The sequence below is a fragment of the Ricinus communis genome, chromosome 1 (genome assembly GCF_019578655.1).
Source record: "Ricinus communis isolate WT05 ecotype wild-type chromosome 1, ASM1957865v1, whole genome shotgun sequence".
Lineage (NCBI taxonomy): Eukaryota > Viridiplantae > Streptophyta > Magnoliopsida > Malpighiales > Euphorbiaceae > Ricinus > Ricinus communis.
The window spans coordinates 5480606-5502758 of record NC_063256.1 but is presented as its reverse complement, the minus strand read 5'-3'; the positions used below and the strand labels follow the sequence as shown (position 1 = coordinate 5502758).

General features: G+C 32.4%; 3 protein-coding genes across 4 annotated transcripts; 2 read left to right on the top strand and 1 right to left on the bottom strand.

Moving 5' to 3' along the window:
- The first annotated feature begins 3880 nt into the window (after window positions 1–3880).
- Window positions 3881–8711, top strand: LOC8274771 (probable alpha,alpha-trehalose-phosphate synthase [UDP-forming] 9). Its single transcript, XM_002520977.4, has 4 exons — window positions 3881–4164; window positions 5349–7387; window positions 7481–7754; window positions 7897–8711. The coding sequence occupies exons 2-4, from the start codon at window positions 5400–5402 to the stop codon at window positions 8218–8220; spliced, it is 2586 nt and encodes an 861-aa protein (XP_002521023.2). The 5' UTR covers window positions 3881–4164; window positions 5349–5399; the 3' UTR covers window positions 8221–8711.
- Window positions 8712–13480: 4769 nt separating this feature from the next.
- LOC8274772 lies at window positions 13481–17475 on the top strand. The gene is made up of 7 exons (XM_002520978.4): window positions 13481–13970; window positions 14069–14149; window positions 14263–14439; window positions 15454–15624; window positions 15760–15972; window positions 16059–16147; window positions 16582–17475. Exons 1-7 carry the CDS (start codon window positions 13859–13861, stop codon window positions 17233–17235), a joined length of 1497 nt encoding a protein of 498 aa, XP_002521024.2. The 5' UTR covers window positions 13481–13858; the 3' UTR covers window positions 17236–17475.
- Window positions 17476–18764: 1289 nt separating this feature from the next.
- Window positions 18765–20837, bottom strand: LOC8274773. 2 transcript variants are annotated; one of them, XM_002520979.4, is made up of 6 exons: window positions 20650–20837; window positions 20372–20542; window positions 20110–20274; window positions 19814–20011; window positions 19467–19570; window positions 18765–19396 (listed from the first exon to the last, which is right to left on the bottom strand). In XM_002520979.4, exons 1-6 carry the CDS (start codon window positions 20723–20725, stop codon window positions 18884–18886), a joined length of 1227 nt encoding a protein of 408 aa, XP_002521025.1. In that variant the 5' UTR covers window positions 20726–20837; the 3' UTR covers window positions 18765–18883. The 2 variants fall into 2 exon arrangements, with proteins under 2 accessions (XP_002521025.1, XP_015575823.1); XM_015720337.3 differs by having other exon boundaries at window positions 18965–19400; window positions 20650–20836.
- Between the last annotated feature and the right edge of the window lie 1316 nt (window positions 20838–22153).

The window sequence follows — 22153 nt, the reverse complement described above, 5'->3', positions numbered from 1 at the left end:
ATAATTGATTAATATCATATAATGCTAATATATGTCAACGATAAATGTTTTTCTCAAGAAAGAGAATTTGAAGAAATATTGACTTTTTTTGCAACAAAAAACATGATAGTATTTTTTATAGACCCATTGCGTAGCAAGAAATATCAATCACTGAATGGAATAAAAATCTTTCAGGAAAGGCATAAAAAGAAAACGTTGGCGTGTCAAAAGCCGAATCAAAAGATTTTATCTCACGAGTAATAACAAAGAGAAGGGCAATAATGTGAATTTATTTATAAAAAAAAAAAAAAAAAAAAACCACGTGAGTGATGTGATAAGATAGATAAGAGTTTTTATTTCTTTTCTCTAATCTTAATGCTTATCCAGTTATCCATATTGCCAGCTTGGAAGTGGTTTGGTCGAGCAGCGCCGTGTTGCCTGGGTCACGCTCGCCGCGTAATTCCTTTTTTTTTTTTTTTTTTTTCTTTTTCTTTCCTTTGAATGGTTTTTAACAATTTGGTTTTCTTTTTATGCAACAAAGAAAACAATAAGGTTTTCTAATATAAAATTAAAAATTAGTTTTTTTAATTAATGAAAATTGGTTTTTCCAAAAATTTAATTAAAAATTAGTTTGATTAACTACATTCAGGGAGTCACGTCACATATATATAGGTTTAGAGAATTTTATATGTATGAATTTTAACACATATATTATAATGTATAAACTTTATATTTATATATATATATATATATATATACATATATATATATATATTATTTTAGTACTAATTTATACAAAATAAAATAATAAACAAACTAGAAAGTTAAAGGATACAATTTTGTCAGGAAAATATTTTAAGATATTATATATAATTTTGATATTGTCATTATGCTATCTTTTGCATTTTTACTATATTTAATTAATTTATTATTAATTAGTGTGTGTTTTTACAGGTTGTAGGCTATTATTTTAGATTTATTATAAATATCCCCAGTTTATAAACTTTAATATATTTTGTAAAAGATTTATTTGACTATCACTAATTTAACAATATATAATAATTTCTATAAAAAGTATTATTAAGAATATGAAGTTAAAAAAAAGAGATTTAATTAATTAGAAAAATGACATATTAATTAATACATTAATTGCATTAATTATATAATAATTTCAATATTAAAGTTATAAGTTAATCATAAAAAAATAATATATTAATTATATTATAATAGTGTGACATAATAATTTAAACCTATATAAATTTAGACATCAACATGTGTTTATGAGTCAATATATATTACAAAATTTTATACTTTTTGTGTATGTAGGGAGTAGCCCTACATAAAGTTTATTCAAATAGAAAATTATAGTTTTAATTTTCAAATTTAAAATAAAAATAATAATGTATAAAATGCAAAAGATTTAATGTATTATAGTAGAACCATAAATACAAGTAATATTGCAAAATTTTGGTCCCAACTGGAGTTAAATAAAACATTTAGTAATAAAATATAAAAATGGATGGTGTTGGTAACTCTTTTTTATTATTATTTTTGGATAGAAGTGTTGGTAACTTTTGAGTAGACTGATCTCAGCACTTATCCAGCTGTCATTTATTAACACACAGCTCATCTTATCCTACACTACTTGCAAAGTTCTGACACAGTTGAATTGAGCAACATTTATATTCGGTCACCAATGTACCCGGACTATCCCTTTTCTTTTTATTTTCGGAGTAACACCCACCCAGCTGCTGACTTTTCACGTATTTGGGCAAATCTTGGTTCGGTACGTCCCATTTTCCATGTTGAAGGCACCTCACCATTGCCTGACTGAAACTTGCTAAGAAATTTTCACTCAGTAGTCCATTTTGACCAAATTCGATGTTCCGTGCTTAACCCGTGTATGACTCAAAATTCATATCGCAAGAACATGACCGGCTCAAGTATTTATGCATGTGGAATAAAGATATTGCCTTACTATTTACTAAAAGAAAATTAAAAACAAAATTTAGAACACTCATATATTTTTATAAATTTTAAATTAGATATCATCTAGAATATGTTGGTCCAACAATAAGGCATGTGAGAAACAATGCTAGTGTTGGTAATTTAAATAGTAATATGATAACTATTTTCTTATGCTAATTTGCACATGAATTAAAGTTCATCGATTGGTGTACAATTTGGTAGTAAAATATTTGAATTCAATTTTACACAGTACAGAGTCCCCTTGTTTCTTTAACATCCAAAGTGCATTATCAAAACGTCTCGAATTGTGTGCTTTGATTTAAGTGTTGAATAATTGGGATGGCAACCAACGATTTTCAGGGATGGAGTAGACATTCAAAAGTAAAAAAAAAAAAAAAAAAAAAGAGAGAGAGTTATTATGCATATGAGAGTACTTAATTTCACTTTATTTCTTTTAGTACGAACCAATGAATAATTGAAGATAAAAAATGATAATTAGGTTAGATTATTAAATAAAGGAAAAATAAGAATGAATAAAGCAGTGCTAGGTTGGAGTTGCATTCATAATCATATATGTATTTGATTTGGAGGACCTAAACCCTACATTTGACCTAACTTCTGTGTATTAAATTACAAATAAAGAAATCAATAAAAAGGCATCGCAATTGGAAAAAGATAATTTGTGTGTGAGTGGAGGATAATGTTATTTATTAAGGCCTGAAAACTTCATATCATTTGCAAAAACACAAGTGAGTTTTCATTTTCCTAAATTGCCCCTTGTCCTCTACCTTTTTCTCTTTTTTCCCCACTTAATTTCATTTTTGTTCTCAAATTTACAACAATAATAAATTGACCTTAGAATTGTCTTAAAACCATTTGTTTCCCCTTTTCTTTTCTTTGAAATTAAAGAAATAAATAAATAAAAATAAAGGGACACGACCCGACCCGACCCGACTGATACGAGGCCGAACACTTCCCTATTTTCCATTGCTGTTGCCAGGAAAGTAAAAAAATAATTGCCTGACACGAAAACATTTTCAGAAGACATTGCTCCTTCTCATGCTGCTACATTTTTCAGTCACGTCAAGACCCACTAACAAACTTATTATCAGGAAAGTCTTTAAGTCCCAACCAATAGTAGTAGGTAAGGCAAGTTCAATCTAATTTCTCATTATCTTCCTCTTATAGTGTTGAATATGTTATTCTTTTTAAATTGTCCCTTTAATTTTATTCTTATCCACACCATGATGCAATGCACACGCAAATAAAATAATATGAAATGTAAAGTAAAAAATTAAAATATTTTTTCGTTTATTTATTTTTTTTCAAATTTTAAAATCTAAAAATGTTCATTCGCTTGAATCCCTAAGCATATTGATTTATAGTTTCAAATGTATAGCTTTTGATGTTAAAGTTTTAATTTTTATCTTCTTTATTTTTTAATAATCTAACAAATTGAAAGTTATAAGAAATTAAAATAGTGATCAGTGCAAAAGAAAAAATTAAACTAAAAAATAAAATATCATATTATAAATTTTAATTTTAACAACACATTTCTTTAACATTAACAGCATAGAGAGATGTAAAAACAAATTATAGATAAAAGAAAAGTAGCTAATTTATTAATTTTGACAAATTAAGAGCTAAACGAATCAAACCTAAGTCCACTCCTATTCACCTAAAACCTAGCGTTAGGTGGCATGTTGGACGGTCCAATGGATCTTTGACCGTAACAAAAAAATAATTATTATTTTTCAAAGAAAAAATAGAATATTATTTAGTAATATAATGAAAAAAACAGAAAACCAAAAGGAAAGGGAGGGCATTTATGTAAATGTAGAGAAAAGGAGTTGAAATTGAAAAGCAGGAAACGTGATCCAAAAACGAAAACTAGAGTTTAAAAAAGAGAATTAACTGTAGTTAGTCGGGACGGGGTCGGCTATATCTCTGATAAAAATCTCTATCCAATACAAACACGTCTATAGTCTCACATTCTCTCCTCTTTCCTTTTCTCCATTTCATTTCTCTCTCTATTGTTGAAAACCCAACACAGCTTCCATTTAACTACCTTGTTTTGGTTTTTGTTCATTTATTTTAAATTTATCTTTTTTTGTTAAATCTATTTTTTTGTTGTGAAGCTCATAAAGGAACCCCCAAATTCACCGGATTTTTACTTTTCTACAACTTCTCCGGTCACCGGATTGTTATCCGTTTAAGGTATGGATTCAAATTCTGACCGTGTGTGCTCATCCTTATCTTTGATCCACTGTTCACGTCCAACTTTTTGCTTTTCTTTTTTTCGTGAACTTTTCTGTTTTATTGTTTTTGTAATGAGTTTGTGAAATAGACTGAATTTTGTTTATTTGAATTGTTTAAGACGCGTTTTCTCAGTAACCGGATTAGGTTTATAATAGTTTGATTTTTTGTACTTACGCAGTTTTTGTTTGTGTTTTACATCATCGAGTTTTGATTATATTTAAACAGGTTAAGATCTAGAAGTATCAGTTCTGTTGTGAAACTTTGGCAGTGAATCGTGCTGCTTTTATGTGTACTTGAAGATGATTATTTGTTATATTAACTTGATGAGAGTACGACTTGTTGGCTATTATATTCTGTTGTTTTAGTCTTTAGATTAGATGTTATTATTATTTCTGTGATGAAATTTTCATTAGAAAATATGTAAATGCCTTTTCAGTTTCGATGAAAAATGAGAGTAGAATTCCGATTATCACCTGGACAATCTCTGAATAAAATTTTCCTAGGATCTAAGGGCCAAAAGTGAAAAAAGAAAAAAGGCCGAAGTGGAAAATTGAGATAAGGATTACCGGATATGAGAAAACTTCTATTACAAGCCCATAATTAGTGTGCAGCTTATATTTATAGCTTTTTTTTAAAAAAAAATTTGGTTTGGTTTTTGAGAAGGAAACGAGAGAGGATGAGCAAACATGTATTAATGATTATTGGCATCCTTTTAAAAATTAAAGATTTATCATCAACGTTAGCCACTGTTATATAGGCGGGATAGTGCTACTGTCACTAACGTATGCTTGGTTTTAGATTTTATTATCATTCATATATGAAGATTTTTAACAATATTAAAGTAATGTTGTTGATAACTAGGAACTTCAATCAAGTACAGTTATTCAAGCAAAGATTGCTAATTTTTTGCCTGCTTCATCCCTTGCTACAACACGTAATCACCCATTATTCAGCACCACCACAACCAATCGTAAAAAATCATCCTAGTGTTTAAATGAGCTTGCATACAAGCTATTTAAACTGGAAATTGACATGTCATTTCATGTTTCATTTGAGTTATCTGAATGATCCCAATTTAGTATTATGGAAAAGAGAAGAAGTGCAATTGGATAGAATTTTTATTTTAAATTTTGTGTTTGCAGGTCTTTGGGTTTCTGCAATTGGACTTTTTGTGGTTGAATTCTTGATGCGTGATGGTCTCAAGATCATATGTGAATTTCTTAGACTTGGCCTCTGGAAACCTGCTGGATATTCCTCCAACTCCAAGATCTATTCCTAGAGTCATGACTGTACCAGGAATTATCTCTGATTTGGATGGTTATTGCAGTAATGATGGGGATTCAGAGGTCAGCTCATCTATTTGTCGTGAGCGGGAAATTATAGTGGCAAATATGTTACCATTGCATGCTAAAAAGGATACAGAAACCAACAAATGGTGCTTCAGTCGGGATGAAGATTCACTTTTGTTACAACTGAAGGATGGCTTTTCTCCTGAAACTGAGGTCATTTATGTGGGATCTCTTAAGGCTGATATAGATGTCAATGAGCAGGAAGAGATTTCCCAGAAATTGCTGGAGGATTTCAACTGTGTTCCTACATTTTTACCCCAAGACCTGCAGAAGAAGTTCTATCTTGGGTTCTGTAAACAGCAGTTATGGCCTATTTTTCACTATATGCTACCAATGTGCCCAGACCATGGTGATCGCTTTGACCGCATCATTTGGCAGGCCTATGTTTCTGCAAACAAAATTTTTGCCGACAAGGTCATGGAGATAATCAGTCCAGAGGAGGATTATGTTTGGGTTCATGACTATCACTTAATGCTTCTGCCAACCTTTCTGAGGAAGAGCTATAATCGTGTCAAGCTTGGTTTTTTTCTCCACAGTCCATTTCCTTCGTCAGAAATATATCGAACTTTACCAGTTCGGGATGAGATTCTGAGGGGACTTCTGAACTGTGATCTAATTGGCTTTCAAACATTTGATTATGCAAGGCACTTCCTCTCATGCTGCAGCAGAATGCTGGGCTTGGACTATGAATCTAAGAGGGGGCACATTGGACTTGATTACTTTGGCCGTACGGTATACATTAAGATTTTACCTGTAGGTATACACATGGGCCGACTTGAATCAGTAATGAATCTTCCCTCTACATCTGCTAAAGTCAAAGAAATTCAAGAAAAATTCAGTGGCAGGAAAGTGATTCTTGGTATTGATGACATGGATATATTTAAAGGCATCAGTCTGAAATTATTAGCAATGGAACAACTCTTGGAGCAAAATCCAAACTTGCGGGGACAAGTGGTTCTGGTACAGATTGTGAATCCTGCAAGAGGGTCAGGTAAAGATGTTGAAGAAGCAAAGAGGGAGACATATCTTACTGCCAAAAGGATTAATGAGGTCTATGGTTCACCTGAATATGAGCCAGTTATTCTGATTGATCGTCCTGTTCCTCGATATGAGAAGACTGCCTATTATGCTCTGGCAGAATGTTGCATAGTGAACGCTGTGAGAGATGGTATGAATTTGGTACCTTACAAATATATTGTTTGCAGGCAGGGAACTCCATATATGGACAAAGCTATGGGCATAAAATCAGATTCTCCTCGAACAAGCATGATTGTTGTGTCCGAGTTTGTTGGCTGCTCACCTTCTTTAAGTGGAGCAATTAGGGTAAACCCATGGGATATTGATGCTGTAGCTGATGCCTTAAGTTTGGCCATTACCATGCGTGAATCTGAGAAGCAGTTGCGCCATGAGAAGCATTATCGTTATGTCAGTACTCATGATGTGGCTTATTGGGCACGCAGCTTTATGCAGGATTTAGAGCGAGCATGCCGAGATCATTATAATAAAAGGTGTTGGGGTATTGGTTTTGGCCTGGGATTTAGAGTTGTCTCTCTCTCTCCTAGCTTCAGGAGATTGGGAATTGATCACATTGTCTCAGCATATAAAAGGACTAGCAGAAGAGCAATATTTCTGGATTATGATGGTACTGTAATTCCACAAACTTCTATTGTTAAAAGTCCTAGCCCCGAAGTCATCTCTGTTCTGAAAACTCTGTCCGATGATCCCAATAACACGGTGTTTATTGTTAGTGGGAGAGGGAGAGACTCGTTGAGTGAATGGCTCGACCCCTGTGAGAGATTGGGAATAGCAGCTGAACATGGATACTTTATAAGGTATGCCAATAGTACAATTTGAAAAAAAAAAATTGTGATTTAAGTAATTTATACTATGCTGATGCTTTTCTTCCGTGATCTTTTTTCCTTCAGGTGGAATAAGATCTCTGAATGGGAAACCACGCCTGTTGGTGATGATCTTGATTGGAAAAACATTGTGGAACCTGTAATGAGACTCTATACAGAAGCAACTGATGGCTCCAGTATAGAGGTTAAGGATAGTGCTTTGGTGTGGCACCATCAAGATGCAGACCCTGATTTTGGATCCTGCCAAGCTAAAGAATTGTTAGATCATCTTGAAAATGTCCTCGCAAATGAACCAGCTGTTGTTAAGAGGGGCCAGCATATTGTCGAAGTTAAGCCACAGGTATAATTGGTTTTTCCTCTTGTCTCCTCCCTGTTGTTCTCCCCTCCCGCACACAAATTCAAATATTTGTGTTTTAACACAATCATGCATTACTTGCAAAAGGGTAACTAACTGATTACTATATGTTTCATTTTGCATGCAGGGAATAAGTAAAGGACTTGTTGCGGAAAAGGTTCTTCTCAATATGGTTAATAGTGGGAACTCACCTGATTTTGTGTTGTGTATTGGTGATGATAAATCTGATGAGGACATGTTTCAGAGTATATTAAGCACAGTTTCCGATCCAACTTTGCCGGCGGCTCCTGAGATCTTTGCCTGCACTGTTGGAAGGAAGCCAAGCAAGGCCAAATATTATCTTGATGATGCTGCTGATGTCGTGAAATTGCTTCAAGGCCTTGCAACTTCTTCATGCCCAAAACCCAAGCATATTGAAGGCGGCCTGGTTGCTTTTGAGAGTGTTATTTGAGTGGGACCAGGCTGGCACATACTGCATGCTTGGACTGTCAATTTTTTGGTTTTCCTTCTGCGTGAAGGAGCCAAGCTGGTCCTATTTGGTTTTGGCATCTGTCAAAATGCAGACGGCTTTGGCAGATAGAGTTATATTTATGGAGGCAGAGCCCTTGACAATTCTTATTGCTGTATAGGGTGAGATAGGTCTTGAGTTCATTGGTGCCATTAGGAGTTCATAGAGACCTCTTTTTTCTTTTTTTTTTTTTCTCCCTTTTCTTTTTCCTTCTTTCCGGATTTAGGAGGCACCGTTAACTTGTATAGCTACACTGATACTATCACATTACGCATGTCAGATTTATCTGGAAATACTGTATCAAAACACAGCTTGAATGATTCCTGATGTAATTGATTTATATATCGGAGTTTAGTGGCACCAATATTGGCATGCTGCTTTGTAAATAATTTTTTAAGCCTTCTACGAGCATTTTGTTTTGATTGTGATCTCAATCTCTTTGTTGACGATTTTATGGATGCATATAGTTGAGACCTGTAAAGAAAAAGTGTCTTCCTCCTGAATCTTATTATCTTATTTTGGCAACCTTTACTGACAATGGATTTTTATAGATGATTCGTGCAGTTTTTTGGAGTTTTATCTTTTCTTCTTACGAGCTAATTCCTAGTCCAGAGGTTATTTATTACTTGACCACCGGGGATTTTGGATTACAGCCAACTAGCTTTAGTTGGCATCCTTCAGGAAAAAATGGCATTAGTTTTGTTATTTCTTGTCAACCGAGCACAATTTCAGGAAGGACACCAAAAGTAGGCTTCTGCCTCCAAAGTGGGGCTTGATGCTGCAAAGCAAGCCAAGAATAACCCATTTGGGTTTCTTTGCTAAAAGAGAATGTAATGGCAAAAAGCACACTATAAAGGGAAACGAAGAGAACTGGATATCTTTGTTTTGTATGTGAAAACAAAATAAGAATGGACAGTGGAAGCCGTTATATCAAAAGGAAGGTTTTGTTCACTGTACGCACGCCAGTATTATTCCTTTCTCATTCGGGTACCTGGCCTTGAAGAAATTATTAGAAACAGAACCATTGGCTGTTGACATGCCAATGCCTGTCTTTTGGAGCATTATATTTGATTCTGACGAATTCTCAATGCAAGGGGAAGGAAACAAAAAAAGGCAACAGGAAATAGGATAGGGCAATTGTGGGGTCATGTGTTGGCTGATAATCAGAACAATTGGCAGGCCAATATGCTCTAAAACCTTTGTTTTCATTCACCCGAAACAATTATTGGTCTTCCTTCAACTTAATGCAATAATCTACTTGTTTTAATATTTTGATGGCCTATATATAAACTTCAAATTGGAACATTTCAACTTTCAAGAGCTGTGTCTAGTTTTGGATTTTGAGAATTATTGGTATTGTTTCTTCCTTAATCCATTCTTAAGCACGCCAGCAATACAACACTTTTTAAACTTCCAATTTTAATATCCACCGAAATTTTAGTACCTCCTCTGGGTAATTTCCATTAAAATAAAGTAGAACGAAAAATAAAATAAAAAAACTATACCACATAAATTGTTTTTTAGGGAATATAGCACTAATCTTCCACAGTATTACTACTGTTTATGCAACTTTGAGCTAACATATAATTGAATAGGAAATTGTGGACATAACCATCTTTGCTTCCCAGTCTCTTCTCATCTTTACAAGCGAGTACAATAAGAATCAAGAATTTTTTTTAGAAATCAACGAGCTCAATGATAGCACCTATAACTTTCAATATTCTATATGGGCCAAATTCCATCATAGGATGATGAGAAAGTAAAATATACGCTGATTTTACGTGAAATTTTAAATTATTCTTTTACTTATTATTTTTTTAAATTATTATACACTATGTTTTTAAATTTTTTTAGATTATAATAAAATAAATTTATAAAAATTAATATTAAAATTATTAATTTTTTCCTTAACATCATGAATTTTTTATTTTTTTAAATTGTAATAAAATAAATATTATATCAAAAATAATATTTTGATTTTTTTATATATTTATGAAAACTAGTAGTTTACCCGCCTATTTTATGACCATCGTAATTATTTTGATTATAAATAATAATATAATTAAATTTATATATAAAATTAAATAGATCTTATAATATAATAATTAAAATATTTTAAAATAATAATAAATTAAATATTTTTAATGTCTTTGTTAGTTTTTTATATTTTTATATTTTATTAATATAAAAATATAAAATTATAAAATAAAATAATACAAAACCATAAAATTATACATAAATTTAAATTCTACGTACCGATAATAAATACATGTGTTAAAATTAAAAATCGTATGTGTTAAAATATAGTAACACATGTCAAAAAGTTTTTATTAGACTAGATATGTATTAACATCTTTTTGTTCATTTATATGTACTAAAATATTTATTTTTATATGTATAATATCCATCACATGTAATATTCTATAATAATTATTTTTTATATTAAATATTCATTGTATATGAATTTAATATTCATTACGGTTAATATTTATGTTTATTTCGTTTAATATATTATTTATCAATATTAATATTAATATTTATTATCTAATACTGTAATATTTATTGTCTGTATATATAATGTTCATCAATGTTCTCAAATAAAAATATTGATTATCTATGAAAACTTTTATTGTTTTTGTGATGCATATTCAAATTTTTTTATAATTTATATAAATATCCATCATTTATAGATATAATATTCATTAGTTTGTAAATGGATATTTATAAATGAAAATTATACCCACTAATTCATTCAAATGAATATATATAATATAGACATAACATAAAGCGTCCTTACATAGTTAGTAAACAAAATATCAAGCTAAAATTATATTACAAATATTTATATTGAGGTGCATTTTTTTTCTAGAATGTGTGGTACATTCTACTTCTAAAGTGTATAATGGGAGGACTTTTATCTCCACTTCTTCATTATTTTTATTTTTTTAAAATTATAATAAAATAAATTTATAAAAATTAAATATTATATTAAAACTATACATAAATTTAAATTTTACGTGTCAATAATAAGCACACGTGTCAGAATTAAAAATCATATATGTCAGAATATAATAACACATGTCAAAAAGACTTTATTAGACCATATACATATTAATAATTTTTTGTTCATTTACGTGTAATAAAATATTTATTTTCTATATGTATAATGTCTATTAGATGTAATATTCTATAATAATTATTTTTCTTTATATTGAAATATTCATTATGATTAATGTTCATGTTTATTTTTTTTATGTATTATTTATCAATGTTAATATTAATATTTATTATCTGGTACTCAATGTTCATTGTGTATATATATAATGTTCATCAATATTCTCAAATAAAAATATTAATTATTTATTAAAACTTTTATTATTTTTGTGATGTATGTTGAAATTTTTTTATGATTAATATAAATATTCATCATTTATAGACATAATATTTATTAGTTTGTCAATAGATATTTTTTATTAATGAAAATCATACTACTAATTTATTCAAATTAACATATATAATATAGATATAATATAAATTGTTCCTACACAGTTGATAAATAAAAAAAAATCAAACTAAAATTATACTACAAGTATTTATCTTATAGTACACATATTTTTTTCAATAAAATTAGGTTAACAAACTGTTTAAATAATAAACATTTCAACACATATTTAATAAATATAAATTAATGAATATACATTATTATTTTTTAAAATAAATACATCTGACGCAAATGTTACACACTAACATAAATATTTTTATTAATTAAACAGCCCCGGATGGATGTCCAGATCTATAAAAGTATTACCAACCGGAGTTAATCTTATACTTTGCAGATAACTTTAACTTGAGCCCGCAAGCTTACAAATGTGATTTGTGAACCTCAATAGAGCCCATTTAACCAAAAATATCAATGGAAGCAGAGTCGTTTTGGAGGTGGTAATGGCCCACAAGTCTGACAACTCGGTTTGGGTTAGAGGTCAAGAACCGCAAAGAGAAGGCCCAACCTGCCAAGACCATCTGTCCACACCAGTACCTGTGTGTGGCTCAAGCCAGGACAAAACTGGTTGAATTTACCTCTACCAGCTTACCAAGCCCATATGGAATTGCAAGCTACTGATTCTTCTTAGCTGTCGTTCTTGAATATTTGGGTAATATATAAAATGTTCCCTGGGAGGACTGACTAATCTTACCACTTGTTGCAATTGGTCAGGATACCCTTTAGGACCACTTTGCCATTTCCTGAAAAAAGGTGCCATTTCGAAGTCATCAAGGCTAGAATAAGAATCTTTCGATTTTTTTTTTATTTTTTTTTTGTTTGTCTAAATGGTATAGATTTGGGCCGGGTTTAGTGTAATGTACTTCATTTTAAGCTTGAATAAACCATAATCCTTTCAAGCTTTATGGTCAGAGCAGTGTTATAATTTTAAAATATAAGATTAGCCCATTTCCTGGATACTTCATTGTATTAATTTTCTTTTTTACCATTTCTACTTGCCCCTTAATTAAAAGGCAGCCTTCTGTCACAGAACTAGCTTAAACAATTCCAATTAAGAATTACCTAAAATCAAATTACTATAACAAAAAAGTAAACAAATGGTATACAGCCGTTTACCATACTGTGTTAGGCTGACAACTAATCGCTATCTTCATTTCTTTTTTCTTTTTCTGAAACAAGAAACAGGTGAAGTCTGAATAATCTTTAGATGGATCTGATTTAAATTTATATTTAAGCTCTTCATGGAGGATGAATAAGGGCACCAAGAAGCCAAACATTTATGGGCTAAGAATCTCAGTGAAGCTATTTGGTGCGCTTTAAGCTAATAATAATGTAAGATGACTTTAGGAGGGGATGCCACAATTTAAAACTAGGCTAAACTAAAAATGCAATCTAATAAGATTTTATAATAATGTATAAACTAAAAAGAAAAAACAAAGCAGAGAGAACCCATTAAAGAGTAGAGGTAAAACAACATGTGGAAATAAGCAAAAACCCATTAAAGGCCTCCAGGTGCAACAACACACGGCGAGGATTTAGGTTAGAGAGAATAAATGTAGTAGAGCCAGCCCCTGTCCTGGTTTTGTTAATTGTTGAACTACTTGTTTCACAACTATAAATCAACTATATAAATAAAGGAAAACAGGTTAAATTTTTTAAGCATGCAAATTGAGAGAGAGAGAGAGAGAGAGAGAGAGAGAGAGAGTGAGAGAGTGTGTGTGTGTGTGTGTGATTCTTTTTTCTCTGTGTGCCAGTGACCTCACTTGCTTTTCTTTTCTTTTCTTTTTTAATCTCTCTTTCCTTTTGCCTTTTTCACCTTTCTCTATCCTCCATTTTCACTCTCTCACTCCCACTTCCATACTCTCAAAAAACCAAGACCCCTTTTAAAGGAAAAGAAAGAAAAATACTGTTTTTGAGTAGTGTCTTTCTTTTTATTCACATTTCATATCAGTGTTACCTTTTTTTTTTTTTGTAATTTAAAACCCACTTAAGCCAAAGAAAAGGGTTTCTTGCAAATGCCTAGACTTTGAAACTTTCATTTATCTGATCTTTTCTTTAGGTTTCTCCTTGAAAGTACAAGCAATGGCTATAATGGGCAAGAAGAATGTGTTTGTCTTACTGTTGTTCTTTATTATGATCTTGCTTCTTTTTGGTGGTGTCTCTTCTTCTCCTATTATTTCTACTTCACCTGCGAGTGAGTGTTGTGTTGCATATAAGCTCTGAGTTTGATCTGTTTTTATTCAGTAGCTTCTTATGTGCTAAGTTGCAGCTATTTTCCTTTTCTTTTTGCAGAGATTGTAAGTGGGTTCTTTTCAAATGCACTTTCTGTTTTCATGAAATGGTTATGGTCTCTTAAAGCCACTAGTAAAACAGGTTTCGATCTCTGATTCTATTATTACCCACATTCTCTTTCTTTTCTTTATGGTATTTATCTTTTTATTTGTCGATGTAGGATTTTGAAATCTTAGATATGTTTGTGGGTACAGCGATTTCTGGCCGTCCGATGATGAAGTTTGAGGGTGGGTATAATGTGGAAACCGTGTTTGATGGAAGCAAGCTTGGGATCGAGCCTTACTCTGTGGAGGTGTTGCCCAACGGGGAGCTTTTAATTTTGGATTCTGCTAATAGTAACATTTACAGGATATCTTCTTCACTGTCACTGTGTAAGTGGGTTTTCTGGAAATTGATTAATTGATCTTGTTTTCTTAAATATCTTTTCTAGTTTGTTTGGGGTGTATTATTTGGTAACTGTTTTGCCTATATCAAATTTCCATTCGTCAAAATCTTATTGGGCCTAACATAATTGGATTATATTAAAATCGAAATCAACTTCAGTAAATTTCTACTACATTGCTGGAATTAGTAATTAGGTGGTTGAAAAGCTATAGCTTCATGATTTATAAATTTTACTTAGCTTTAATGTGGATTTTTTGCTTAATATGTTAGATGCAAGGGACGCATAAATTTCTTATGCCATTTGGTATTTGAAGCCAGTTGTTTCAAGTGGCGAGCATTATATCAACTTATGTTTTAACTTGCTTTTTAGTTGCTTCTATGGGAGATTGGATCCAGAGTGAACATGCAAGTTAAAATATTGCTTATTTCTTTACCTTTTTAAGCTAGTTGTCTCATGTGGCTGGCTCTTGTGTGCAAATTAATAATATTTAGTTGTATTTTAATTGGTGTTCGGAAGATTAGATCTAAAGAATGATCCTACAAAAGGTAACGTCATTCCTGTCGGTTGGATATAAAGATATTAGAAATGGTACTCCAAGTACTATATCAATATTAGCAGATATGGTTGCTGGCATGAGCTTTATTTTTTAGGAAAAGATGTTATATTCTGAGAATTGTTCACTACATATGTCATAAATTATGTTACAATATAAAAGGCACATGACATATGTTGTCACTTGCTACATAGAACTTTCATAACCTTGTACTATTCCACTTCTTTTCAAATTCAGTTGCTCCGATACCTACATCTGCAAACCAGTGCTATTTCACTTGTAATTTTTCTATTTTTTAAAATAAAAAACTCATCCCATTGAGCTTGTGATTTGAAACTTACGAAGATAAATTTGGTATCTGATGATATTATGCTCATGCAATTCCACATTTTAAGTCTGATCATTGAAGTTTCTTGGACTAATTTTTCTATTAAAATCATGGTGCAGACAGCAGACCTAAGCTGGTTGCTGGATCCCCTGATGGATACTCTGGACATGTTGATGGGAAGCACAGGGAGGCAAGGATGAACCATCCAAAGGGGCTTACAGTAGATGACAGAGGAAATATTTATATTGCAGACGCCATGAATATGGCAATCAGGAAAATAAGCGATGCAGGTAAATGCTACCAGTGTTTTCTATGGGGAATCTTAGAGAAAATCTAACTGATGTTTTAAGGAAACCATATTGCCATGTTATAGGTGTTGGGAATTAAAGTATTGAGTGCTGACATGATTGAAAATCTTTCTGCAGGGGTCACAACAATTGCTGGAGGGAAATGGGGCCGTGGAGGGAGCCATGTAGATGGAGCAAGTGAAGATGCAAAATTTTCTAATGATTTTGATGTTGTTTACATTGGAAGCAGTTGTTCTCTGCTTGTTATAGACAGAGGAAATCGAGCTATCCGAGAGATCCAACTCCATTTTGATGACTGTGCTTATCAATATGAAAGTGGTTTTCCTCTTGGTGAGAAGACATTTTTCATGGCAACATATTGTTCTAATTACCAATCAGCATTACAGAACTTTTAGGTAATTCTTTCATTATTACAGGGGTGGCAGTGCTTGTAGCAGCTGGCTTCTTTGGTTACATGCTGGCTTTGCTGCAACGTAGAGTGGGGAAAATTGTTTCTTCTCAGAATGTAAGTCTTACTTCCTTTGCAATCACTAGTTATTACTCAGCAACACCATGCCGTTGCGTCAGTGCAGGATTACACATTTAACATTTTGCACTATGATTCTCCATTAAATTGCTCGTGCTCATCTGTCATTTTCTTTTCCGGACTAGTTTGCCTCTCTTTAGTTCTTGGATATGTAGCTTCAAGTTATCTTGCCTATGTCAAAAGAGAACGCGTGAAACTGATGTTCTGTTTCTTTTGGCATTACTTCCTTGAGTGCTGGCTGGTCTTCATTTCATTCTATGCATAACTAGTTGCAGTGGTAATTTAGATTTAATTTTAGCTCAGATGTATTAGTCTAAAGTGCAAAAGACAACCTAGTTTTCTCTGTAAAGCATTTATAAGTTCTGGCATATCTTCTATTGTCTAACTGGTCAAATATCTTATGTGCTGTGAAGGATCGGGATGCAATGAAAACGAGCATTTCAGGGAGTCCATATCAGAAGCCTCTCAGATCAGTTAGGCCCCCTTTGATTCCAACTGAAGATGAACAGGAGAAGCATGAAGAAGGCTTCTTTGGGTCCCTTGGCAAGCTTTTTGCCAATGCTGGGGCATGCGTTGTTGAAATTTTGGGAGGAATAGTTCCTGGTTTTAGGAAGAAGCCACTAAACTATCAATACCTAAGCCAGCAGCAGAAGCACTCCAGCACTTGGCCTGTGCAGGACAGTTTTGTGATACCGGACGAAGATGAGCCTCCCTCAATTGAAACCAGAACCCCGACACCAAAGAAAACCTACCCATTCATGTCGAAAGATGCAGAAAAGATGCATCAATGGAGGCAAGGTCGGGCTTTTTATAGTGGATGGGATGATGATTTTCAGCAACAGCAGCAGAAACACCAGCATCATCACCGGTATCAATCTGCCATCCCACACACTTACTACGAGCAGAGCTATGAGAAAACAAATGAGATTGTGTTTGGGGCAGTTCAGGAGCAGGATGGGAAGCGGGAAGCTGCAGTTGTTAAGCCAGTTGATTATGGAGATTCTGTTTACAATCAGCAAAGTATTCGCTTTCGAACCAGTTCTATGGGTTACAGTAATGGGTTTTGATCATATACAAAGAGATTTTGGAGTTACGACCTTATTTGCCCTTTGATATTTAGTCATTATAAAATTAGGATATAGGAGTCAAGATTTATTGTTGAGAGAATGAAGTATTTGGGAGAGGTGCTTTAGTGTGCCTTGAAAGGTTTTATTAGGTATGGTCAAAATATTTTAGGCCTGTTGCATAAAGTGATACTTCTGTAAAACTGGTGGAAGACATGAAACAATGTTCATTCTTTCTCTGCACATTTCTTTGTCTGATGCCCGCTCTTCTTGCAAATATCAGTTCTGTTACATTTACATGTAATGGGTGGTGATTTTTTATTGAAATCAATTAATCTAGTTAAGTAGGTGTTATATAAAATTGACTATGGTTGGTCTCTTTTGTGCTGTCGGATCTTGTTTAACTCAGAATTACATTTATTTTGTTTAGTTTCTAATATCTCTTTCTGGAAGAATTTGACGCGCCTGGGATAAAGAATTAATATCATGTCCAGGCTCATCCTCCTGTTCTTTCTTGAAATGATTTATGAACAGACTCATCCTCTGGCTCTGAGCTTGGTCCAATTATACAGGTTTAAGATTTTGACCGATTATACAGGAACTTGTCGGATGTGCTTCAAAGCAATAACATTTTCAAATCCATCTAAAACAATATACCTTCATTCCAGTCGGTTCCTCTATCGACTGGTTCATTCGCCTCTTTTTCGGTATGAGAAAAACAAACCCTCATTAATAGTGGGATATTTCTTATCCTAAGGAATAAGAAAAATAGGTCAATCGCTTTTTTAAGTCTAGGCTTAAATATGCTTAAAATGAAAAATATATGTCCAAATTTGAAAATTTTGGACGGACTTAAGCAGGCTAGAAAGATATTCAAACCCATCAACCACGTGTCTACTTGAAAACTACATTCTCTCTCGTTAAATTTAAATAAAACAGTTAAATAAATTTTATTATTATTATTATTATTAATTTTTTTTAAGAGTCAGATTTTTTATTCTTTTACTTTATTAATAAAAATTCACTTAGAAAATAAAATAAAAAGTACATATTTTAAAATAAATTAAAATACAGAGTAAATTGTTTGTAATTTAATAGAAAAATATATAAAGAGTATTGGTGGAAATAATTTCACAAATTTTCTGTCCGAATTGTCACTTCAGAAAGTAGGATTTGAAGCTAACTAGATGATCATTAAATCAACCCAACAAAATAATTCATTATTGGAAAAGAAAAATTCCCATTGTGAATTGCAATTAAAACCTAAATTTTACAGAAATTGTACCACCGACTTCACCGCTCAAAAAGACGTGCTGCATATGCATAGTGAAAAAGGTTGAAAAAGAAGAAAAAAAAAAAAAAAAAACTAACCAAGATAGCTGGAGCTACAAATGTTTCCATCGTATTATTTTAGCTTCAAGTTAATTCCTTTGTCAATTAAATCCATCCTTTCATGTAATGTAAGAAGTTGAATCCATTTTGTTTTCACCGAATATATCTAGTTAGCAGCTAGTGGGACATGAAGACATTGGTAGGATAAAACATCTCAGTCGAGAATAGAACCCCTTTCACTTCAGGATGACAACCATGTTTAGATAGTTACACAAGTCCCACAAAGTGGAAATTTATACAGGAGAAACTGCTAGATACTTCATCTTCTCTTCACCAAGGTCCCATTCAGTGGAGTTGTTGTTTCTTGAGCAACCTTTGCGAATCCCATGATGTTTTCCTGTATCATGGTATCTATCCTTGGATTGCCATCCAAAAGAACATCATTCCCCAACTGATCCTGCTCTCCTGTATTGGAGATTTCACCCTTTGAGTTTGAGGGACCATTAAGACTTATCAAATCCTTCAACTCAGCACAGAGCTGCGACGTTTCCGTCTCAAAACTATTTACATCAGAATCAAGCAAAGACACAAAGCCCTTGCTCGAAGTTTGAGAATCCACCCCCTTGCTTAAAGTTTGAGAACCTACAGTGTTAATTCTAAACATAAGCGATAAATGAGACAGGCTCAGCCACAAGAGCCTACTCATAAGTGTATACGGGCTGGATCTAGCAATTGCGCTTCTGATGTCGAAGCAGAACATCAGTACTTGTTTCGCCAGATTGATTAGGCAAAGCCTCCATGTCTCGCTGCAGCGAGAGGGATTGGAGCCTTCCTGTCTACAAAGTTAGGTTAGAAACGGTGCAAGTATGAGAGGGACGAATTAGAAACACACAGAAACTTACATAAGGCACAATATGAGGGCGAATCACAAACCCAATGGCTATCCCAATTAGACAGGACATGACCAGTCCTAGTCCTAGAACCCAAAACGAAACAGCTCCCAATGCTGCAAAATTTAAAGATAAAAAATAAGTTAGATCCAAATGCATCAACAAAGATAAATTATTGGGTAGGATTATCCACAGGAATACCACTTGGTGGTGCTTATAAGTCAAAAGAGGAGCCGTCCTATAAAACAAATAGTCGTAAAGCAGAGCATGAATTTCAGCAAGGTATCAAGTTTCCACTAAAACCGGACTCATCTCTCGAGACATAACCATAACAACAACATAATATTTTTAAAACACACCAGAATGAGAAGCAGTTGCACAATCATCAGGCTTAAGAGGAAGTCGACGAACAAGTTGATTGCCATGATCTGAAATGAGCAAAGCACATTCTTCAGCAACAAACGCCACCTCAAAATCACTAGAAAATGTCGCATTCTGCGCAGGACCATCCTCGCGACCAAATCCCTTGGAGTACCCTCCAGCAATAGTACTCACTCCTACAAAATAGAAATACCATTTACTGAAAAATGATCCAATTTTTATGAAATCAATTCTTTTTTTTAAGAAAAAAGAAGTTAAAAAGTTAAAGTAGTACCTGAATTGGTTATCTTTCTTATAGTACCATTAAGCCTATCAGCAACATAAATATTGCCTTTATTATCAACTGCAAAACTCCGTGGCTTATTAAATCGGGCCGATCCTGGTTCTCCATCGGATAAACCGGCAACCCCATCCCCAGATAACCGCTTAACCACACTCTCTGCAAAAAAAAAAAAAAAAAAAAAAATCTATTAAATAATTAAACAAATAAAACAAAACAATTAATAAGAATTTCCGAAGGGTTAATGAGAAAGTACCTTGAGAAATGGGAAATGATATGGTGTAGATGGTACTATGGGAAGAGTCGAGGAGGATGAGATCGGACGATTGTGGTCGAGACAGGACAGCGTGTGGGTTAATTTCTAGTTTGTGGCCGTCGATTATTGTTGTTACTGTGTATCCGTCTTCTAGTATGAGACCCCCTAAAACTGCAAAATAGTTAACATTTTGAAAGAAAAAGAAGTTTAAAAGAGAGATTAGGTTAAATTAAATGTACAGGAAGGTTATATGAAAGAAAAAAAAAAAAAAAACTTACCGTAGTTTGAAGGTAAATGGAGGAGTATGAAGAAAAAGAAGAAGAAAAGAGGGACTGAAGAGAGATCAGTGGCCATTGATGATGACGACGACGATGGTCAGCAGTGAAGCAGTGTGAAGAGACGATTCTCCTTACTTGAAGCAGAAGGAGGTGCTGAAGTTAATAAAGAATTATACTTTTAACGGGTGGTGAAATGTTATTGGAGAAGAAATAAAAAGGCCGAAGGGTATGACCCCTGAGTTGTTGTGAAATACACCATTCGACCCCTAGATTGAATAATACATTATAAAAGCATATTTTGTTAGATAATAATATTAGTAAGAATCAGTGTATTTTCTTTTTTAAAAATTTCTAAATTAACCTTACAAAAGATTGCTCACTTTAGTTAGTCACCACCATCTTCCATTCCTCAATTCCATAAATAAATCTAGACTGGAATTATCAGTTAATGAAAGAGGAAATTGAATGTATATAAAGCAAAAAGAAAGTGAATAAACATCCTAAGAAATCATTTTTCAAACGAATGCTATTAGGTTCAAATTCAGCTATCCTGAAATCGAAATGCATTACAAATCCTAAACATCCTTGCTAATCTCTTTTACCATATCAGACCCATTGAAACTAAAATTCAAATTGCAATAAAGTCATTAACATCAAACATCATTACTGGCTCTTATAATCCACTGCCATTCACGACTATCACGTAAATTTTTCTTAACTTTTTTTTATCACTTTATGTATTGCTGTGTAGAAAATTATATTTTTCATGATTTTTAGACAAAATGACAGTATATACTATTGTTATTTTAACAAAAATAGTATATATTAAAATAAATTAAAAAATAATTTTATTTATACATATTTTATATTTTTATATAAGTGGGTTAACTCAAATATAAATATAAAAATCTAATTTATTAAATTAATATCTTCTGTCTTTTAAAAAGTTGATCGGTTTGGACAAATAATTTTAGTTTAAAGCTGGTTAATTAGTTTTTAATACTTAGATTTTTAGCTAATTTCTAATGTAGATTAGTGTGAAAAGTTGACTCTAAATATAATCGGTTCGATCCAAAATTCGAACAGATAAAATAAAAATATTAACTATTATATTATTATATTTTTTCTTACATTTCTTTTTAAATCGCAGTGGAAAACATAACTCTTTGACAAGGACCTAAGTTACTATTAAGTTATTAACCCTTTTAACTTTTCCACATAATGTAGATTTTTCATCCAAACACATATTGAGTATGAGGCTACCTGTAGTTTAGTCTAATTTGATTATTTACCAGCTTTGGAAACTAAAAAAAAAATATAGCTAAATATAAATGTCATTGACCAAATTAAATATATATCATAAAGTTAAAAATAAATTTAAATCTATTAAATAAAATATATTAATCTAGATTACCATATTGTTTAACTTTAATGATTTACATAATATCTATGCTATATATTTTTTGATTCACATGTTTTTTATATTATATTTAAAATTTTAAAA